The 19,941-nt window shown below is 40.3% G+C and overlaps 1 protein-coding gene across 2 annotated transcripts in view; it reads left to right on the forward strand.

Annotated features, from left to right (window-relative positions):
- Window positions 1-19,941, forward strand: part of clmpb (CXADR like membrane protein b) — a 141,433-nt gene that overhangs the window by 117,189 nt on the left and 4,303 nt on the right. For both annotated transcript variants that reach the window (XM_042486125.1, XM_042486126.1), the window contains 5 exons: window positions 4,997-5,148; window positions 12,403-12,607; window positions 16,099-16,266; window positions 17,686-17,808; window positions 18,302-18,443. In XM_042486125.1, coding sequence (XP_042342059.1) covers window positions 4,997-5,148; window positions 12,403-12,607; window positions 16,099-16,266; window positions 17,686-17,808; window positions 18,302-18,443 — 790 coding nt within the window. The remainder of the gene's footprint in view (window positions 1-4,996; window positions 5,149-12,402; window positions 12,608-16,098; window positions 16,267-17,685; window positions 17,809-18,301; window positions 18,444-19,941) is intronic.

The following is a 19,941-nucleotide window of genomic DNA, read 5'->3' on the forward strand; positions in this document are numbered from 1 at the left end:
AACATTTATCTTCCCCTCAAGATGGCCATGTTTATTTAGAATGGCTTTCCCAAGTCCTTATGGAATCTCATAAAGACATGCGAGTTCATACTCAGCACTGTGACCAGAAACGTCCAACGTTCACAGTTTTTGTTTCTAGGTTACATCGCTGCAAATTGAAAGCCAAGGTCATAAACCCAAACTTGACTGACAAAACAGTTTTTCACACTGTGTGTGCAGAGCTGCCATAGCAATGAATTCTGTTGTGTGTCATAGTTGATGTTGACACAAATGATGGGGTCTCGCAGTCCAACCAACCCAGCTGTGCACACGGTGAATGAGGCCAATCCAAATGCAAACGCACATCAAGGCGAGCTTATTTTGGGAGCACTGTGTCATCCATTCCACAGCACAAAAGCCCCTCTGCAAGACCATAAATAAGTGGGAAAGTGGGGAGCAGCGACTGTATACCAACCAATACCCATTCTGATTTTTCTGCCAACTCTTTCTGGCAAGAACTGAGACAATTTTCCTTCTGTCATAGATACAGCATATTTGCTGCCTTTTTTTAATGTAAAAGCCATGCAATTTGTGGTACTCAAATCCCTATTTTTAGCTAATGAAGCACATATTTGATACAAGCAATGCCAAAGTTAATGAGTTGACCCTAGTCATTGTTTGAAGTGAATTTAAAGTCCATTTGTGGAAAGTCAAGTACTTTATGTGGAAAAAGATTTCAGCAGTCACCCTGGCCCTATCTTTCTTTCAGGTAAACTCTTCCATTTACAGAGCCTACAGTTGAAGCGGTGGGCAGTTAAGTAGGAGGTGGGAGGTGAGAAAAGGAGCAGCGAGCTCTTATCAGGCCTGCTACACAGTGCTGGGTTCAGCCAGGGGCTGCTGATGGGTGTGGGAGCGCTGATTACAGAGGCTAGCCTGAGGAGCTGAGGAGACAGTGGGTGCAGGTCTTCCAGTAGACGCCAATATGGCCATCAGACAGAAACTCATACTATTAAGCTGCATTTCCACGAAGCAGATCAGTTGAGCTCAGTAAGGTACACATTTTTTGCGCTTCCACTGTGAAAAGTTTTGGATGGTACCTTTGGTGCCTTTGGAACGGTCCCTATTTTATGTCACCCCTCTGGTTGGGAAAAGTAGCACACAGATCCGATACGAAAAGGTAGAGCTAGAAACACTGCAGTCCGTTCATTGGTCAATACAGAATCAACACTCTGTGCTCAGGGCTGAGCTGTGATTGGTTTAACCACTGTTCATACCTTGACATGTTTTTCATACATTAGTAAACTCTTACTATAACTGAAATTGTATTTTGCAGCCTCTAGCAGCAGCTGTGAAATGACAAAATAATAATTTAATTCACTGTGCAGGCTGCCAGCAACTTTTGAAATGGAGCATTTACTTGTAATGCTACCCAGTGTATGAGGTGACTACATGCATCCATCACCACACCTTAAATTTCCATGACAACTTTTACCACTCCATCTGTTTTTATTCTCTCTATTGGATGACATACACTTTTAGTAATGGGTGGATCTTCAAGTGTTTGAAAAACTTACATTAATTGCAGCCGGAATGTCTGAACTGCATATTTTCTAATTCTCACTCTTTCTGACAAAATTTGGTGCAGTGGCATTCCTGTGGCAGCATTAAACCCTTGTTCTTTCCTGACAAGAAGTCAATGCAAAAACCTGCTATTTATCAGTATCCCATTGAGAGAGACTCCCACTCCAGACTGCTCTTTTTTGTTCTGAAAATTGAGGCTGTACAGGCCTGTTCTGTGCACATAAACAGGGTGCAGACGCACTCTGTATCAGCGGTGAATGAGGAAATACAGTGAGTGCTGCTGGATGGAGCAGCGGGTGACAACAACACCACCCACATGTAAGAGTTCTGTCTGCACTGAAAACGCTAAACAGATCTAGGGTCTAGGTACATGTTAGTGGATGTTACTTTTGGTTCTAAAGGAGCTATACTGACAGCTTTTGATGGAAAAGCAGCTTTAGGTCTAACCAACTATACACTCTAGGGAGTTTTTCCTTAGTCGATGTTAGGGGCCAAGGACAGAGGGATGTCTTACACTGTAAAGCCCTCTGAGGCAAACTGTGATTTGTGATAATGGGCTTTATAAATAAAATGGACTCGACTTGACTTGATCTTGAATATTATTTTCACTGGAAAGCTTTCGCTCTCTTTTCTGACATCCAAACTCATATCGGGGGGGAGTCCACAAGATGAATGATCCTGCAAATGCTGCATTAAAAAGTCATAAAGGGGGATACCTTCAGGGTCCAGGAGCTCCTCTGTTAGGAGGGGTGGCCCTTATTTTTCTGCTGACTTATTACTTGAACTGAGCAGGTGGTCCAACAGAGCAGAAGGACCTCAGCATTGTCACTCCTGTGCTGCCAAATGGACACACAAACACTCAACCGTGAAGTGCCTCCTCTCTGCCCAACTGGTGAATGCCAATTGGACACATTATACTTGATTGACAGTGAGCAGCATGGAGCTCGGGCTTATAGCAGAGGACTCATAAAGTAGAGACAGAGCTTAAACAAAACTTGAAGAACTGCTGAAATCCACCATATGATGTCATCTGTATGTCTGAAACTCCCTCTTGGAAGAAGAGGAGGCTACTCCTCTGTGTCCTGCGTCAGCACTGACTCATTGGTTTCACAGCACAGAGCTGACATTTTCATTGGCCCAGAGATCACTTATGGGACAGGGTGTTGGCTCCTATGAGGGTGGACCAGTGAACAAGTGGACAGGCGCCCAGTGAGTGCTGATGCATTCACAGGCCACATTTGGCCTCCTGTGGAACATATGACAGCATGTGATTGTGTCTGCTGAGCACAAAGGGATTATTCAAAGAGTGGCTCTAAGTTGAATCACTCCACCACAGACAGAGCACCTGTGAATGTGCATAGTTTTCCAGTAAATATGAGTCTCACACCACAATGTTTATTTATTCTGTGCAAACAGGAGGAACTGTTAAAGCTATTAAGCAGCATGATAATGAAAAGGAGATCTAACAATATTTACACAACCTGTACATTTCTGCGTGATTCCAAACGAGCATCTGCTGGCTGGATAACTTTATTTTCAGCGATCAGAATCCCTGGGAGCTATTTGTTCACTCTGCAATTAAATTAAAGGCAGGTAGTTAAGTTAAATGTTGTAGAGCCAAAAATATCCGTCACATTTGAGTGTGTACAATAAGCCCAGTGGCCCTCTGCAGTATCCTACAGTCCAGGTGGAGGGAGTCAAATGTCTCAGCAGTACACCAACCCCTCTGGACACTCACACTCACTCACACACACACACACACACACACACACACACACACACACACACACACACACACACACACACACACACACATACACACACCATCCATAGCTTCAGCTTCCAGCAAACCCCCCTGACGCCTCTGGCTAATTCCACTCAAGCCCGCCGGGCTGTCCAGCATCCTCCAGTAAATTAGCCTCGCTGCTCCCCCACTGAGGCACAGGCCCTGACAGTCTGGCCGGAGCCCAAAGTCACTCACTTGTGCACACACAGTCATAATTATTGCCACGTTTTACTGGAACCCAAGTTCTCCACTGAGTAGACTATTGGTTTTTGTGTGTAGGTGTTGATTGCATGTTCTGTTTGTGGATAGTGTCAAATTTCAATCTCATTTTGTAAAACGGACAGAGCTAGTTAAAGGGATAGTATTAAAGGATTTTGTGGAGCGGGGGTTTTATGGGGTACCTATCTATAGTCAGTATATTACATACAGTAGATGTTATTTGGCACACCCTCAGTTTGGAGAAGCAGGCTGGAGCCTGGCACAAAAGCGAAACAATCCACCATGGATGGGGTCGGCATCAAAATGCAATTTGGCCTGAAAAAAAAAGTCCCACCTAAAAGCATCAATAACAGTTTAAGTGTAAGCCATGTTGAAATTATTTTCATCTCTTAAGCTGTCAGACAGCCTGTTCCAACAGGGAACAGCTTTAGTTCCCTATCTATGCTCTTGTCAAAGCCACCAGGCTCCATTGATAAAAAATGGTTAGCTCAATGAACACTGGAGCAGGTCTACCACTGCTTCATTCAGGTATTTAGTTTGTGTTATTATGTGACTTTTGGTATTTAAAGACCCAAAATAACTAAGTAATCGTGGCAGCAGTAGACCATCAGCTCCTGTGCTCAGTGATATAAAATCATAATTTTTCTCAGTGGTCTTGCTTTGAAGAGAGTGATACAATGGCTTCATTTTCCTGGCAGAAATGATTGTCTGACATTAAAGTAAAGCTGTAAAAATATTTAAAATATACTGCACACCAGAAATTATATTGAGTATTATAGGCCTGAATTCTTAAGGTGGCTAAAATATATTTGGTTGCTGACCCCCATCCTCAACCACAACAGTAGATTGCTGAGTTTCCATGTCAGACTCCAGCCTGCTTCTCCAAACTGGAGGCTGCTAACCACCATCTACTGAATGTACTATACTGTCTATGGATACGTTTTTATTTAATCCAATAACTGTACTCTTAAGTTTAACAGCAGACATGTTCATAAACAGTTACTGCACCTCAGGAAGTCAAAATCTGTACCGTTCCTTCTCAGGCCACCGTTTCCCAAAGTTCCTGCTGTGAATGAGAATGTGCTCTCTGACTGCCCTTGTCAAAAGGGGTTAACAAAAAAGATCATCATAATACTTCTCTCTGACCTCCTATGCCAAACTCTATTTCCTGTTAAAAGAATCCTCTCTCTTCAGTGTCCGGGTGTGACGTATCTCAGCATCTGTCAGATAGTGATTGGGATTCTGGGTCATATCTCTTGCTGCGTCTTCCGTCTCAATTTCCTCTGTCGGCATGGTTTTGCTTCCTATCTGCGGCATCTGTCTCTTGTCTCAAGTTTGGATCAAGCAAGTGTCCCCATCTGACATCTCTCTACCTCCCCCCTCTGCTTTTTTTTTTCTCCCGCTCCCTGCCCCTCTCCTCTTCTTCCTCAGTCCTATTCAGCCTGCTGTCAGTGGGTGCCCAGACGGAGATGAAGAAGGTCGTTGGGGACAATGCCACCTTACCGTGCCACCACCAGTTCCCGTCGTCTAACTCTCTCGACATTGAGTGGCTACTGCAGAAACCAAACTCCAAACAGAAAGTGGTGAGATATGATTCCTTTTCATTTCTGGTTCATCTCCACCTTTCAATTGTCATACATATATCTACACATTCATCAAAACAAATTCCTTGGAAATGGTTAGGTCGCTTTATCATGACTGTGTCAACAAAGACTCTTTGTATATTTTTTTTTTATCACTACTGCCAACTGAAGCAGCCCAATTTCTGTCTTCTTCAGAAGTAAAAAGCTAAACTGTTTTGATGCTACAGGCAAAACATAAACAAGATAACACCTTAAACACACTCTTGATAGCTTTGAGTCCTGGGGTTACAGGTTTTGTGATCTTTGGTATAGAACTTTCAAAAATGACAATGGGAACATTTGCGCTAAAACACAGACCTCTATCTGCGATCGCTGTATTTTTTATCTACCTGACATATATCTTTTCTTCCTCCTCCTTTCCATCTGCCCCTTCTTCTCTTTCACACATCCACTTTTTTATATATCTTCTATCTTTCCTCCATTTGAGTCATGCTGATTGATTTCCGACAGGAGCCATAATAGTTGCACATTAACTCAATGCCCAAAGTTACTGTGGTACTTGAAGTTTTAGTGCCTTTCACAGGGAACAATCATGCCCAGAATGTTCTCCAGCTCATTTTGTCAGTTGTAACCTTGGACCCTTTACCCTTAACTTTTCCTACCGCATAAAAGGCACAAACAGGAGAACAGCTTGGACATGATTTTCAATTAGCTTTTTGTAGTTGTTATTAGTAGTTGTTATTAAGTGTGACTGAAATGTTTCCAACGCCTCTAACAAAGAAACAGCTTTAATTGTGCTTTGATCACTTCACATATAGTGTATGGCTGTTAGCTTAGTAATATAACTAAAACTAATCTGAAGGACTAGCTAGTTTGAGATAGCTAGAAATTGCTTACTCAAGGTTGCCATGCCATTGTTCTGTCGGCTCTAATCCGGAATCCCCAATAGCCCAAAAAATGTCTTACTAAACTGAAAGCCTCACAAACATGCATTTCTCCGAAGAGCCGTCCCTCTGAAAATCCTTTTTCCTAAACAGACACTCATGACTAATTATTATGCAGAATGTTATCATTGTACCTTCTTACTGGGCTGTGGGTGAAATGGCCATTTGGTCCAATGGGATATTTTCTGAACTATCGCGTGGTGCAAAATTTAGTTCTAAAACCTCAAAATTACTTTGCATTTTTGCATTCCCAGTTCCTTTTTCCAAAAGTCAATGTTTTTTTTTAAAGAGGTTTTTGTTAGATGCCTGAAATAAGGTCTTTGGTCAACACAAGCTTAAGACACTTTCATATGTTGTTCTATGGCATAAAATACATCAGTAAATACCCCACTTAAAAAGGCAATCAGTGAGTGAGACTACAGAACTCCATCACACTGAACGTGGCTTTACAGGGTTGTTGTGGTGGTGACGTTAAAGTCATGCAACTCAAGTGTAATTTGTTTGTAGCTTAACGTTGGCACTTTCCTTCTGGTGACTGCCTTTACCTTTCAAAAATCATAAAAGTGGTGTTCATTTGTGAATATTATATCTCTGCAAAAAACATGTAAACATTATAAACTTTTGTGCGAAACAGAGTGTATTTCCTGCAATGATCCAAAGCCCAATGGGAAAATCCCGTTGGCTTTTTGACGAGTGAACGAGGGTGACACTTATACTTTGGCATTGGCCCAGAAAAAAACAAAAAACAAAACGTAATTCCTGCAACATTATTAGGGCTAAAGAATATGTGCTGTTAGAAGAATGAGTAGTTCTTAACTCAAGCTAACTTTAGCCACCAAATGAAGCTGCATTACTGCAGTATTTTTCCCTAAAAACAGCTTCAGCAGAGACTCCAGGTTCTCTAGAGATTTTGCTGTACATTTCTTCACCAACACACAACTGACGTGAGACTGCACACACACTCCCTTAAGCTCCAAAGAAGGCACACTGTTTCCAAAACGTCAGCTCATGCAATAAAGACAGTCTACGCTGCATATCTGTCACTCTAAAGTTCTCTTGCTTTCTTTGCAAGTTATTATACTTGCTTTTATCCAATAATAGTCAAGGCTTCACATCATGAGATAGAATTACATCTAAGTATATTAAGTATATGTTATATATCCTCTCTTTTAAATAGTTTGATATACTGCATCTATTTCATGCTAGAAACTAAACAAATCATGAAATTAGTATAGTTGCCTGCTTCATCATATCTTCCAGCCTTAAACAGCAGCACAACCATTCTGTCCTAAATAAAGCATCACCTGCCTGGAGGTCTTTAAATAGCCTTAGCTTGGTTTTGTGTCTCGTAGCCTCTGAAGACATTTTTGGTATCGTTTCACTGGTTTTGAATCATTGCCTTTCTTTACCTAAATTGAACGTGGTATCTGATGACAGACAGAGCGTAAAGTCTCACCAGCTTTCTGTCGGAAGAAAGAGATTTCCTTTCTCTTTGGAAGTCGTTTGTTCATGCACTGATGTGTTGGTAAGCACGGAGAAGTGTAACAAAGAAAGGGAACGGAATGTGCGGAGGGGGAAACAGAGGAGGCTTGGAATGAAAGAAAGGGGAAAACAAGTGTCTTATGCTTTGATGATTCAGAGGGGGTCTGCCACATTGCGATGAATATTTAACGGGAAGATAACATTGAAGGCGCCATTAATTAAAATCAAACGTCTGAAAATTTGATTAGGAAAGAGACTGCGCCTGTAGCTGAATGAATAAATCATTCTTTTGTTCTGCTGCAGGGCCATGTTGAGAGGGAAAGAGCAACTTGTCAACATTTAGCCTCTGTTAGCAGATGTACAGGCTACATGTGTTAAGGACACAGAGGGGGCTCGAGACATCTCACCAAAGTTCATTTACATTCTTCAAGATGAAGAGTGAAAGACTAGCCCCTCTGGTTTTCACTCTGCTGTCCTGTAGTCACTGAAAATACTGGGTTTTACAGTGAGGGCGCGGACCCAGAAGGATGTCATTTTCCAAAAAATGTAAATCAAGATAAATAAGATGCTTATAGCTGAAATTCTCAAATGTCCGCAAATTATCATCCTTTCATGGAAAACACACCAGCAGCAGTGTGATATCCAGATTGTATACTGCTGGTTTTTAAGTGTAAGAAAATGTATGTATAAAAATAATGATAATAACAAAAAACAAAAACTAAAAAAAACAAGCGCTGCCCTCCAGCACACAATTCTGAACACATTTAATTGGCATTTATTATTATTTTATTATTTGTTATTTAGAGTTTATTATTGGGACAACTGGGACCCACTGAGCTGATCAATATTAACAGTAGAGCAGAGTGGGGAGTGTCGCCAACAATGGCAAATATGCAGGATATGTATTTTTCAGTGTTTCATTTTCCTGTGCATTAAATTGTTTTATATTTACTGTTTTCACTCTTTAGATGGATACATAAACATATATTTATATTAATTAAACACTTTGTGGATGACAGTTTTAATTAGGGGTGTTAGTTTGGTTAATTTTGCTTTCGACAAACTAACACCCGTCTTCTAAATGGTTCATTTTTAATTAAAAATTGCAAAAATAATATGAAACTCAAGAGGTGCACTCGACATTACAGTGCCGGGGGCAAGTAAACTCTGTGTTCATGCGTGTGTAATGCCTCGTGCAGTCCGATCAGGCATTCAAAAACATGCGATGTCTAATGTAACGTTTTCTGAAAATAAACTGTGTACTGTATTATTAAAGCAGAGCTTTTCAAGCTGAGCTGCATGTGCAACTCTGCCTACCATCCAAGCATTGAATGGGACTGATGAGAAAAATCTGACTTACTGGACACTATAGAAGTTAAATCTGTGGTTGACAATGCCAAACAGGACATAGCATTGCTAACATTTAATATCTATGGCATGCTCCATGCAAGAAATACTTTTTTTAGCTACTGCTAACTGTCATACTGCTCCAGCAAGGGCTCTGGAGCGTTCATGTCACTTTCAGAAGTTTTGTCACGCGGCCTTGAAATGCAGTGTCTTCTTGGAGACTGTAAAGTCATTCCATAATGATAAATCCAACACTAAACAGCTTCTGTGATTTTTATTTTTTTTTCCCTTGTTGGAAATAGTTATTGTTGTTGTAACCTTCCCCACAAGGCGTCGGTGAGTCCTTTGTCAAACCAATCAGTGGCTTTGTTTTATATTATGTCCGCCTGTGGCAGACTGGAGAGTACACTAATGAGCAGGTGGCTGAGATGTACAAGATTTTGGTCGTCCTTTCCGAGAAGTTGCATTTTGGTGCTGCCAGTGTAATAGTGGCGGCAGCAGATCTATCTTAAAACAAATATTTGTGTGTGTGTGTGTGTGTGTGTGTGTGTGTGTGTGTGTGTGCGTGCGTGCGTGCACACGCAAACAAATTAACTTATAGACTGACATGCATATCCAGTCAAAAATATGCTTTGCAGTTAACCAATTAATGATTAAGTGTTTACATCACTAGTTTTCAAAAAAAGCCCAAAAACATCAAATGTTTGAACATTAACTATACTCTTTGTTTATAATATGGCTGGAATAATCCTTAATAATCCCTCCTTGATCAAAGAATAGATGCCATCATCTTTTTTTTTTTTGTTTTAACAAAGTATCATACATGATGTGAAAATAAGATACATAAATTGTAATCTGATATATTTCCCGTAAGCATATTGTACAGAAAGAGTTCAGCTCCTGTTACACTAAATATTAACTGTTTTTATTGTACATCTGAAAATAACCTTGCAAGTCAACGAAACATTTTACTGTAGTGAGTAAAAATAACTGAGCTAAGTGTTTTTCATCTAATGACTCGTTATCCGTTCAAAAAAGCTCTGGAAGGTAGAGACACTCCATGTCTGCATACAGTATTTTCAACTTTTTACTGAATAAACAAACGACCTCATTTTAATTGCAAACTATGCTAACAGCCCGTGGCCATTTTTACTAAATTCTTTTTTAAATTCCTCACACTCACCGGCACTTTCACAATCTCTCTCTGTCGGTGTCATAAGCATGTGTTCAGAGAACACCAGACATAACCAGAAGCATAAATACACTTGTAGTGTAGGCTATGTGTATGTGAGAAATAAATGTCCAGACTTCATGAAGGCAACAGAAGTGTGCCCAAAGGCAGACGCTTTTTAAAATATGTCCCGCTTTGTTTAGGTGCCAGGGCCGTGTCGCTCTGCGCCTGTAGCTGTGGCACAGTAATGTATGTCTGTTTGCATTCATACCGTTTGTCCACTCTACATTGCATAGAAGCTACTTTGTGTGTGTAGGTCAGTGCATGTTTCGTGTGTGTGTAAATGGCCAGTCGTCACCTGTGATCACAGCAGGTGCCCCTGTTTCTTAGGCACTGATGCGCTGTGGCACCAGCATTTAGCAGTCCCCATCTGCAGGCTCTCACTTGCCCTGAGTAATAGGCCACTGTGACAGCTGTGTTTGTTTGTGTTGCGTATGTGGATGGAGAGAGAGAGAGAGCGAGAGGAAGAGAGGCAAAGAGAAACAAGGAGAGGATATAGAAACAAGCCATACAAAGACATAAATAGGCAGAGAAAAAAATGAAAGCTTTCAGTTCAGGTTTACAGATGTTAGATGTCTACGATGAAGTTTCATACCATCAGATTTTTTTCCTTTGAAGAGCAAGTCTTTGCAGACATCAATGAACTTTGTGCTAAAAATAAAAAGAAAAAAAGCAAAGTAGATTGTTTCAGTCGCAAACCGTGACACAAACATCTCTTTTTGTACCAGCCTAATTTTAATGTTCAAAGTTCGGATCATCTGATCTTTGTTTCTTTTGTTTTTTATATTTAATTTCTTTTGTTGATAAAGACAAATGCAAAAGTTCACTCATAAGTAAACCGGGCAGAAAGCAAAATAACATTATAGGGAAACTTAATCAATTTTATTATTTATATATGCATCTGAATTGAATTAAATTTACAATATATATACATAAATGTAAACACAGGAGTATGTTGGTGCGTACCCTGTGTGTATGAGGTGTACACATAAACAAAAATATATAAAAACACATTTACAGTGCTGTTATTCCCCCACAGAAACAATGTAATTCATAGTATTAATGTAAGTCAAAAGACCACCCCATTTAGTAATATTAGTAATAACTAGGTTTGTTGACTATATTTCTGCATATACTAATGCACTGCTTCTGACTTCAATGCAATACTGACTGCAACACTCAGTAGCTGTTTTTTGTGAAAATCAAATTGTGAGATCTGGTGACCTCTGTGTCATGATGACACTACCCAGCTTTCCAACACTTGAATGTACAAATGTTGAGTTTTAATGGAGCAAGCACTGTACACTGACAATAGCATTATGCACGCAAGAGGGCCATGTTGCAAAAGCTTTGGCAATTTATTATCTGCGCGACTGATCAACAGATTACCTGCTAAAAGGAAACATGACAACAATTGCACAAAAACAGGACACACTTGCTATTCGAACACACAGCATGGGTTACTTTGTACTATATCAGCTGTGAAACATTTGTTTAGCTCTCTAGCCTTTTATTTTAGCCAGAGTGCTAACATCACATCAGTGCCACTGTGGGCATTTCAATTTTTTTAACTCAGCACCAGAGTAGATTTTTATTTGGTCAATTTCACAGCTCGGCTCGTAGAAAGAGCATAAGGAGATAACAGCACTCACTGATAATCAGCTAAATGAACACTGGCAGGATACTGGCATTCCAGCAACTGTGTTCATTTGTAAAAAAAAAAATATATATATATATTTCCCGAGTGTTAATTAAAAAGTGATTATTAACAGTGTTACCCATGAATGCTGGTATTCTGTTTTTCTCAACACTGTGCACCCAGTGAGGGACTGTGTGGATATTTTGGAGCCGTATGTATACCGTCATTAGAGTTTTGTCATTTTAAATGTTAATAGAAAGGCTACCAGTCAAATATGTCAAGGGTATTACTCACAGTAAGTTAAACAAATGGGTTGCTTAGTAATGTGAAAGCCTTTTTTGGGGGGTTGGTTGCGTTAATTAGGTGAATACTGACACTACAACAATGAAAATGTTAGTTTAAAGGAAGTCCAAGAGGAAATTGAAATATTTGTCAAAAAGGAAGTGTAAGGGGTGTTAAGTGGCAGTGGGACAACTGTGATTTCATAGCTCTCAGTCATAGACGGAGACATAAGTAGCTTGTCACACAAGAGATTTGGATGTTTTGGATCAGTGAAAACAGTAAACAACATTAAACTTAATATCTGTTTTTCCTCTCTTCAATATTTCTAGATCATCACCTTCTTTGGGGGACAGGTGTACACCAATGAGGCGACGGGCAGCGAGGCGAGCCGTCTGTCCTTCGCTGGGGAGTACCTGGGTGGGGACGCCTCCCTGCTGATCAGCGACCTGCTGCTGACCGACTCTGGGGACTACTACTGTAAAGTGAAGACTGGGGGAAAGTACCACTGGAGCCAGGTCAACCTCATTGTGCTGGGTGAGTGTTGTCAGACATATTGCACCAGACACACATACTCAGGTTATAGAGAACCCATTTGTACATACATACTCTCGTACACACACAGACCAAATCACTGGATCATTAGCCTGGCACATTTCCTCCATCATGCTGACCGTCCTAATGATTCAATTTGATTCAGACAGTGTGATTTGATTTCGCTCATGCTGTTTAGGTTCGTTCGGATTGGTTTGTTGATGAGGTGAGACCAGAAACATGCGACTGGGTCTGGAGGAGAGTGATTGATTAGAGTCTGAGTTACAAGGACAAGCATCAAGTTGAATTCTTTATATTAGTGTCCTCTGTGAGAACTATGAGAAAACAGACCCTGCTCCCTGTTTGAGGTACATTCTGTAATGAAATTTAGTAGCTGAAAATGGCATTGAAAAAAGTAAGCTGTCATCAATCTAACTACTGATAAGCTACTTAGGAAAAGTATTTGTACGAGTCATGTCTTAGCTCTTGCAAATATAGAAAAGCCTGTTTGGGCCTCATAAGCCACAGCCAAGGCATCATCGAACATTGTATCCCCTTATTTTTTTTATTCCTTTTGTTTTCCTCATTTGCTCAGTATGCAGATGGTTCTAAATGGCTTAGCTTTACAGCTAGCTCAGTGGTAATACGTGTCTCTGCCTGCATATCTCGAATAGCTAAACAGCTCTGAAGGACAGACAGCAAAAGGGGAGCGGCTGAACCACAAAAGCCAGCCGCAAAGTCCAGCGGGAGGAGCAAGAGCGTTCTCAATGTCAGAAAAGCAGGCGATTTATTAAAACATCATGGGAGATTAGTTCAACCCGCGGTTATTGGTTTTCTAATGGAACAGTCTGTTAATCCTCTCGCTCTCACTCTCCTCTCTTCCATAAAGACATTTCAGTGAGTTAGTGCCTCGATTTTTACAAATTGCCCTCAGCTTTGTGGTGACACTTTCGATTTTGAGAGAGACGAACATTTGCATTTTTCTCCCGCTCCCCACGCTAAGATAATAGCTTGGCAGCCGAGCTGGTAGCTGGCTTGGCATGAGACGGTGTGTGAGTGTATGCGTTTGTGTGCGTGCCAGGGTTTATGCGTGCCTCCACTGGTTGTGTTTGTGTTTACGTACAATGTGTGTGGATTTGCATGTGCAGATTTTTTCACTTGGTGTGTTAGAGTGTGCATGTGCTGTGTTTTTGTTTGTGGCAAAATATAGGTGTGTGTGTGTGTGTGTGTGTGTGTGTGTGTGGCCCCTGCTGCAGTTAGGCCTAACTGACCCTGACAAAGCTGTGAGATGCACACGCGGATGAGGACGGAATGGAGAAAAAGAGGGTTAGACGAAAAAAGGCAGAAATGCTATCTGGCTTTATTTACCGGCTACCAGCTTCTCTCTGCGTTTTAACATTACATAGTTACTCACACTGCAAGTTTGCTGACAAGCAGCAACAGCCAAATGCACAAAAGGCGACGTCGTTAATATGACAGCCTAACAAAAACACAAAATAGATGTTTAAATTTAGCCCACCACTGATCTAAAAATACATCACTTGGGAGGGAGAGAACAGTGTGCTATTTTCCTGCTTGTATAGCATTGCAGAGCAGCTGTACAGGGCTCAGCAGGCACCAGCTATACTGAACTGTGCCTCCAGCTACTGTGACGTTGACCTGTGGAGAACATATTACCACAAGCGTTCGCAGCCAGCTTTGGGGTCACATTGATCCATCCTATGGGACTTTTTTTTCCTGCATGTGCCACCAGCTCAGAGAAACAACTGTGACCCTCATTAAGAAATATAAATTGCTCCAGTGATGGATATAGATAGACACATTCAAATCAGGTTTATGATGTATTTTTTAACATTTTTAACTTTGTGCAACTTAACAAGGCTTTTGTGTTCTTATTATCTGCTCTCATGCCTTTGCTCTTTATTGTATGTGGTGTTTTATTTTTGAGGTGATACACACTGGTGTTAAGTCGCGCTTCGGTAAATTTTCTATTGAAAGGAGAAAATCCATCGTAAACTATACTTCAACTCATTTAAGATACTTTGAGAAAAGCATTATCATTAACTGATTGATAATGAGTAGAGACTGGTTTTATGACCTCGTAGAATATTTGTTTGAGATTTTAAACTTCATTTCACAATAGCAATAATAATCCAAAATTAGGAAATGTGTCTCAATTCTCAGGCCCCAGTTTCAATATATCTGGGTCTTCCATTCATTTTTAGAGGAAAAACTGCAGAAGCCTGTTTAAATGGTGCTTCAGATTTATCCTCAGTCTCATGTCTTTGGCTAATTATAAGGTTGAAAATGTAAATTTCAATGAATATACTGTATTTTTTTCTGTATTTTCCATGCTCTTGAATTTTTTTTTTTATTTTAAACTACACATTTAATTATGTGTAAGAACCAAGCAATATTTGTGTCATTGTTCAACTATAGTCCAATTTGGTTTTTAGAAACTTTCAAAATGTAATACATTTTGTGAGAAATGTATTGATACAATATCATAAGTAACATAACCCTGGAATTTCATATAATTTCCTCTACCATATGTCTTCTCCATCGCAGCAGTGTTGAAAATGATTATTGTGCAATGATATTTTTACATATATATTTGTTAAAATCTTAATGTAGCTTGCTAATGTCAATTTTAGTATTAGCATTAAATATGCACAAATTACACCATATAAAATGTTGTTTTTGTCATTATTTGTGCATTCAAAGAGAATATGAGCTCTTTGGAAATGACAACACATTCTTTATTTTAAAAAATTACCTCGATTTCTTCTCATTTTAGTTCCTTTCATGAAACTAACTTTCCTGTAGTCATTTGCTCTCCTGTCCTGCTGAAGTCACCAAGTATACAAAGTCTAAAATAAACTCCCTGAATTTACATTTTGTACAGTATGGTGGAAACGTCACTAACCTCAAGGGACTGGTGTTATTTTAAAGAAAAATAAATACTAATATTTCTTACAATGCATGATACATTTCATTAAAATTGGTATTTATGCATCATTTGTATTTGATGTTCATATTAGATCAATATTAAATCATAATTAAGCAAGGTTGAATGTCCAAAATCTGGCTCAGGTGCAAAAGACGTATAGCAAAACACACATAAAAGGCCACTTTTTTTATATGATAAAAAAAAATCATTTAACAATAAGTTCTTTTTGGTGTCAAGTATTTGTGACAATATAAAAAAAGAAAGGAAAAAGAAAAATGATAAATGTGTTTGTGTTTTTCTTATTTCTGACAGGGACACAAATATTATTATCAAAGAATAACCCATTCCCTGTCCTGACAGTTGTTTGCTTGTTCCTTTGCTTTGCTATGATAATACATTATAATAGTAAAAGGCATAATCTAAATGGTTGAAATTCTATGAAAAACTTATTTTTTTAAGTCCACACCAATGTGATTAAGGAGCAAATGTTTGCTTGTTGCACATTTGTGTAAAAAATAATTCTGATTCCCATGTGTCCTCACAGTCAAACCTTCCAAGCCGAGGTGCTGGATGGATGGCAAACTCCTGGAGGGCAGTGATGTAAAGCTGAACTGCAAGTCCAGCGACGGCTCTGACCCCATCAACTACAAGTGGGAGCGGGTGCTGGACAAAGGCAAGAGTCTGGGCAAGCTGCCAAACCTGGCACTGATAGGTAAGGAAAATAATTGGCACTGCGCTGACATGCTGATTCATCATTCAAGCCCTCTGCACATAAATGCTATGAAGATTCATTTTCATATTAGTGATTTTTATGGGCTGCATTTATCCCGGGAAGTGTTTTGCTGAGCACACCGCCTTTTCTTCGCCTCCTCCCAACTTTATACATTTGCAAACACTGACACCTAAATCTGCCCAGTACTACCACATTCTCCAGGTGGCTCTCTCAGATTCAATAAAAGTTATAATGCTTTAACGAAGGCCGCTTAGATGGGCTCAGATTGTGCCAATTAGGCCACAGATTCTGCATGCCTTTCTTATCTTTACACCAGTGCCAGTACTGCCATATACAGCTCAAGACCACATTATGCATACTACCTATTTTTTCACCGGGAAATCAAACAGAACACAGCCCTGTGATTTCTACTTGTACTCTGTTGGGATGAGTTATATAAACACAAGGATGCAGGCAGATACTGTCATCTTATGAAGATGGCTGTGACATTGAAATGTCAGCCTGGCTCAAGTGAATTATACCTGCATGCATGAAGTCAGTGTGTTTTCTTGGATTGTGTGTAAAGTGGAGAAAAATCAAATGTAATACACAGAACTGGTCTGGCAGCTCCCACTACATTCTGTTGCAAAAAAAAACATTGGCTCGGTAGTAGCCCTGAGGCACACTTCATTCACATGGTGTGGATTCTGGCATTCCTCTTGGATCATAACCAGGCATATCCGCCTCTAAATAGTAACAGAGACAGTTTATAGCAGAAAAGCTAATGGTAGGGCAATTCTCCCAACTGTGTATTCTCTAAAGCGGCATAAACACCCCCGGGTTGCCAACCTCTCCGTCTCAGTTTTCCCTCCAGTGTTTAAACTGGCATCCGTGATGGCACGTGCCCAGACGAAAACCTTCAAATTAATGACCTCCACCAAACAACACCTGTTCAGTCTAATTAGTTTTCATTGGACGATAACACACAGCGTCAGCAGCCATTATTTATGGGTCTGGTGTAAGGTAATATCACATGGTTGTCACTTGTGGGGATGAGTAAATATCCCATGGGGCTGTGGGGCTCCATCGCTCTCTCAGACACGCTTCTGTTACTCTCTTCAAGTCTTTCTCAAAGCAATGGGCCTCATTGTTAAATAAACTCCATCAATCTCTCTCTTTCTTTCTTTCTTTCGCTTTATTGGGATTACATCTGACATGTGTTGCCAAAGCACAATTACAATCAAAGACAGTGAAAGAAATTCACAAAATGATAAAAAAGGATCTTAAATTAATCGGAAAAAAATGAATATATATATAGCACAAATATAAAAAAACATATATGCAAACATATCTCATATGTATCAAAACACTAATTTTTTATTTATTTATTCTTTTTTTTTTTTTTTTTTACTCCCCCAGATCTCAAGAACCCAGAGCTAGTGACCCTGAGGAATCTCACCATGGACAGCACAGGGGTCTACAGGTGCACAGCAAGCAATGACGTGGGAGAAGAAAACTGCACCATTGAGGTCACAATGCAGCGTGAGTTTTGGGAAGGAACACAGAGTCGACCTCGCAGGGTTCACCTCGCACCAAACTGCCACACTGATTGATGGTTATTGTTTTAAACTGCAGAAAGAAATACATTTCTCCCACGTCTGCTTTTCCATCTACCTCCCCACACCCTTACTCCTCCCAGTGCTCCCGTACTATAGGGACTGCACTAAACTTAACTGGTGGTTACTAGTCACCACCTATGCTCCAACTGCATGTTTCACTGTCACACTAATGCATTTCCTGACAGGCCCAGGATGGTTGGGGGTCACATGTATAGCAAATGTCACATAAAAGAAGCTCAGCAAAAAGTTTGATAGCCATGGGGGTTAAACCAAATTTGGGCACTGTGGCACAGGCGAAGGGAGTGTTGAGGTATTTAAACAAGCATGGACCAGAAGTATTTGTGAGCGATGAATTATATGTGATCGTAAGTGACTCTATCTGTCATCACTCATGACTTCCTCTTCTCCATTCACAGATGTGAGGGATGTAGGCATGGTAGCAGGTGCAGTGGTGGGAATATCCCTCGGTGTCCTCATTGTCATATTAATCATCTGGCTCGTCTTCCGGAAGAAAGAGAAAAAGAAGTACGAGGAGGAGGAGACTCCGAACGAGATCAGGTTTAATCATCCTCTTTTTCTTGCGGGACTGTTTTGCTTTTCTGCAAGTTTATTATACTAGTTATAGGCTCGCCGAAAGGCTAAAATTGTGTGGATGTGTGGTATTATGAGTGCAGATAGCCCTGCGTGTGTTTATCCAAGTGTTTCGTCATTTCTGTATCTCTGTGGGGCTTTTGCTTTTTTAGTTTAACTGTACTTGACACGTTTAAATGAGTTCAACCCTGTTGCTGTCTTAAGCTGCCTTCACATGATAAGAAATTTGCTCTTCTCTCACATTGATGTAGAGAGCAGAACATAGTGCAGACACTTGCAAAAGCAACAACAGTTTCATCCTCTGACTGTTTTGTGTGACTTAAACCTTAAAGAAGAAAAAGAGTGTTTCATGATTGAAAGCTGTGTTTGCCAACTGGTGTGCACATGATTGACCGAGCTACTCGTGATTGGTCAGAGGAGTGTATGGGTACTGATTGCTACTGCCTGGACTATAGCCGATAGTGGTGGCCTTGTCCGCAGAATTTTGTCTTTATGTTGCACAGTGGGAGGAAGTGGAGATGTGGTGTCCATCTTGGTGTACAGTCTGTGTTTGCTACTCATTTCTGACTGTGTCACATACATCTGTGACCTCAATAGTTGCCCACTGAAAGATGAGCAGCAAAACATGTAAAATCTGAAATAATTTTAATTTGGAGTGCAATACTCGATGGTAATTTTGAGTGGTGCATCATGCCAAGGGTAGCACTTCTGGCATGTTGGATTCCACTGCTCTTCCCACAGTGGTTTTACTGCTCAATAATTGCAGGCAGTTTTACAGAAAACACCTGCCTCTACTAGCATGCATTTAAAATGTGTAAATTCTCGCTAAATCATTTTTTTTTTGACCTTCTGATATACTGAGCAGGAACATTTACAGCCATTAATTAGATAATGCTACAAACAAGGTACATATCTCAGATAGGGGAGACAGACGTGAAGTTTAATGAAACAGAATAAATATATCTTGTATCAATGCAATTACAGCCCATGTCAGCCACCTGGGGCCGGAGCACCTGCAGCACCACAGCAACAATGGGCAAATGCTAACTGACACAGAAACAGCCCCTGTATGCTTGAATGTGTTTGCTTTCTACCTGTCTATCTGCCTGTGTGTGTGTGTGTGTGTGTGTGTGTGTGTGTGTGTGTGTGTGTGCGTGTGTTTCTAAAAATAAAAACAACTTCAAGGTCAAGTGCTTATTGATTATCTTTTAAGAGCCATCGTCTCCCACATCCCTTGTGTATGTGTGTCTTTGTGTGTGTTGCATCAGAGCTGAGCGATCACACTAGTGTTTATTCATCACTCTAAAGTCTGCATGTAGCGGCGGCCCCTGTGGACTGCTAATGACACTTGTAAAAGCAGCAGCATTTTTTGCAACAAACTGGAGTAGGCGTAGGTGCATATTTACTGATGTAACAATGCATAATGCAGAACGGTTGAGGGACAGCTTCAAGTAAATAATGTAGA

Source organism: Plectropomus leopardus, chromosome 5 (assembly GCF_008729295.1).
Source record: "Plectropomus leopardus isolate mb chromosome 5, YSFRI_Pleo_2.0, whole genome shotgun sequence".
Lineage (NCBI taxonomy): Eukaryota > Metazoa > Chordata > Actinopteri > Perciformes > Serranidae > Plectropomus > Plectropomus leopardus.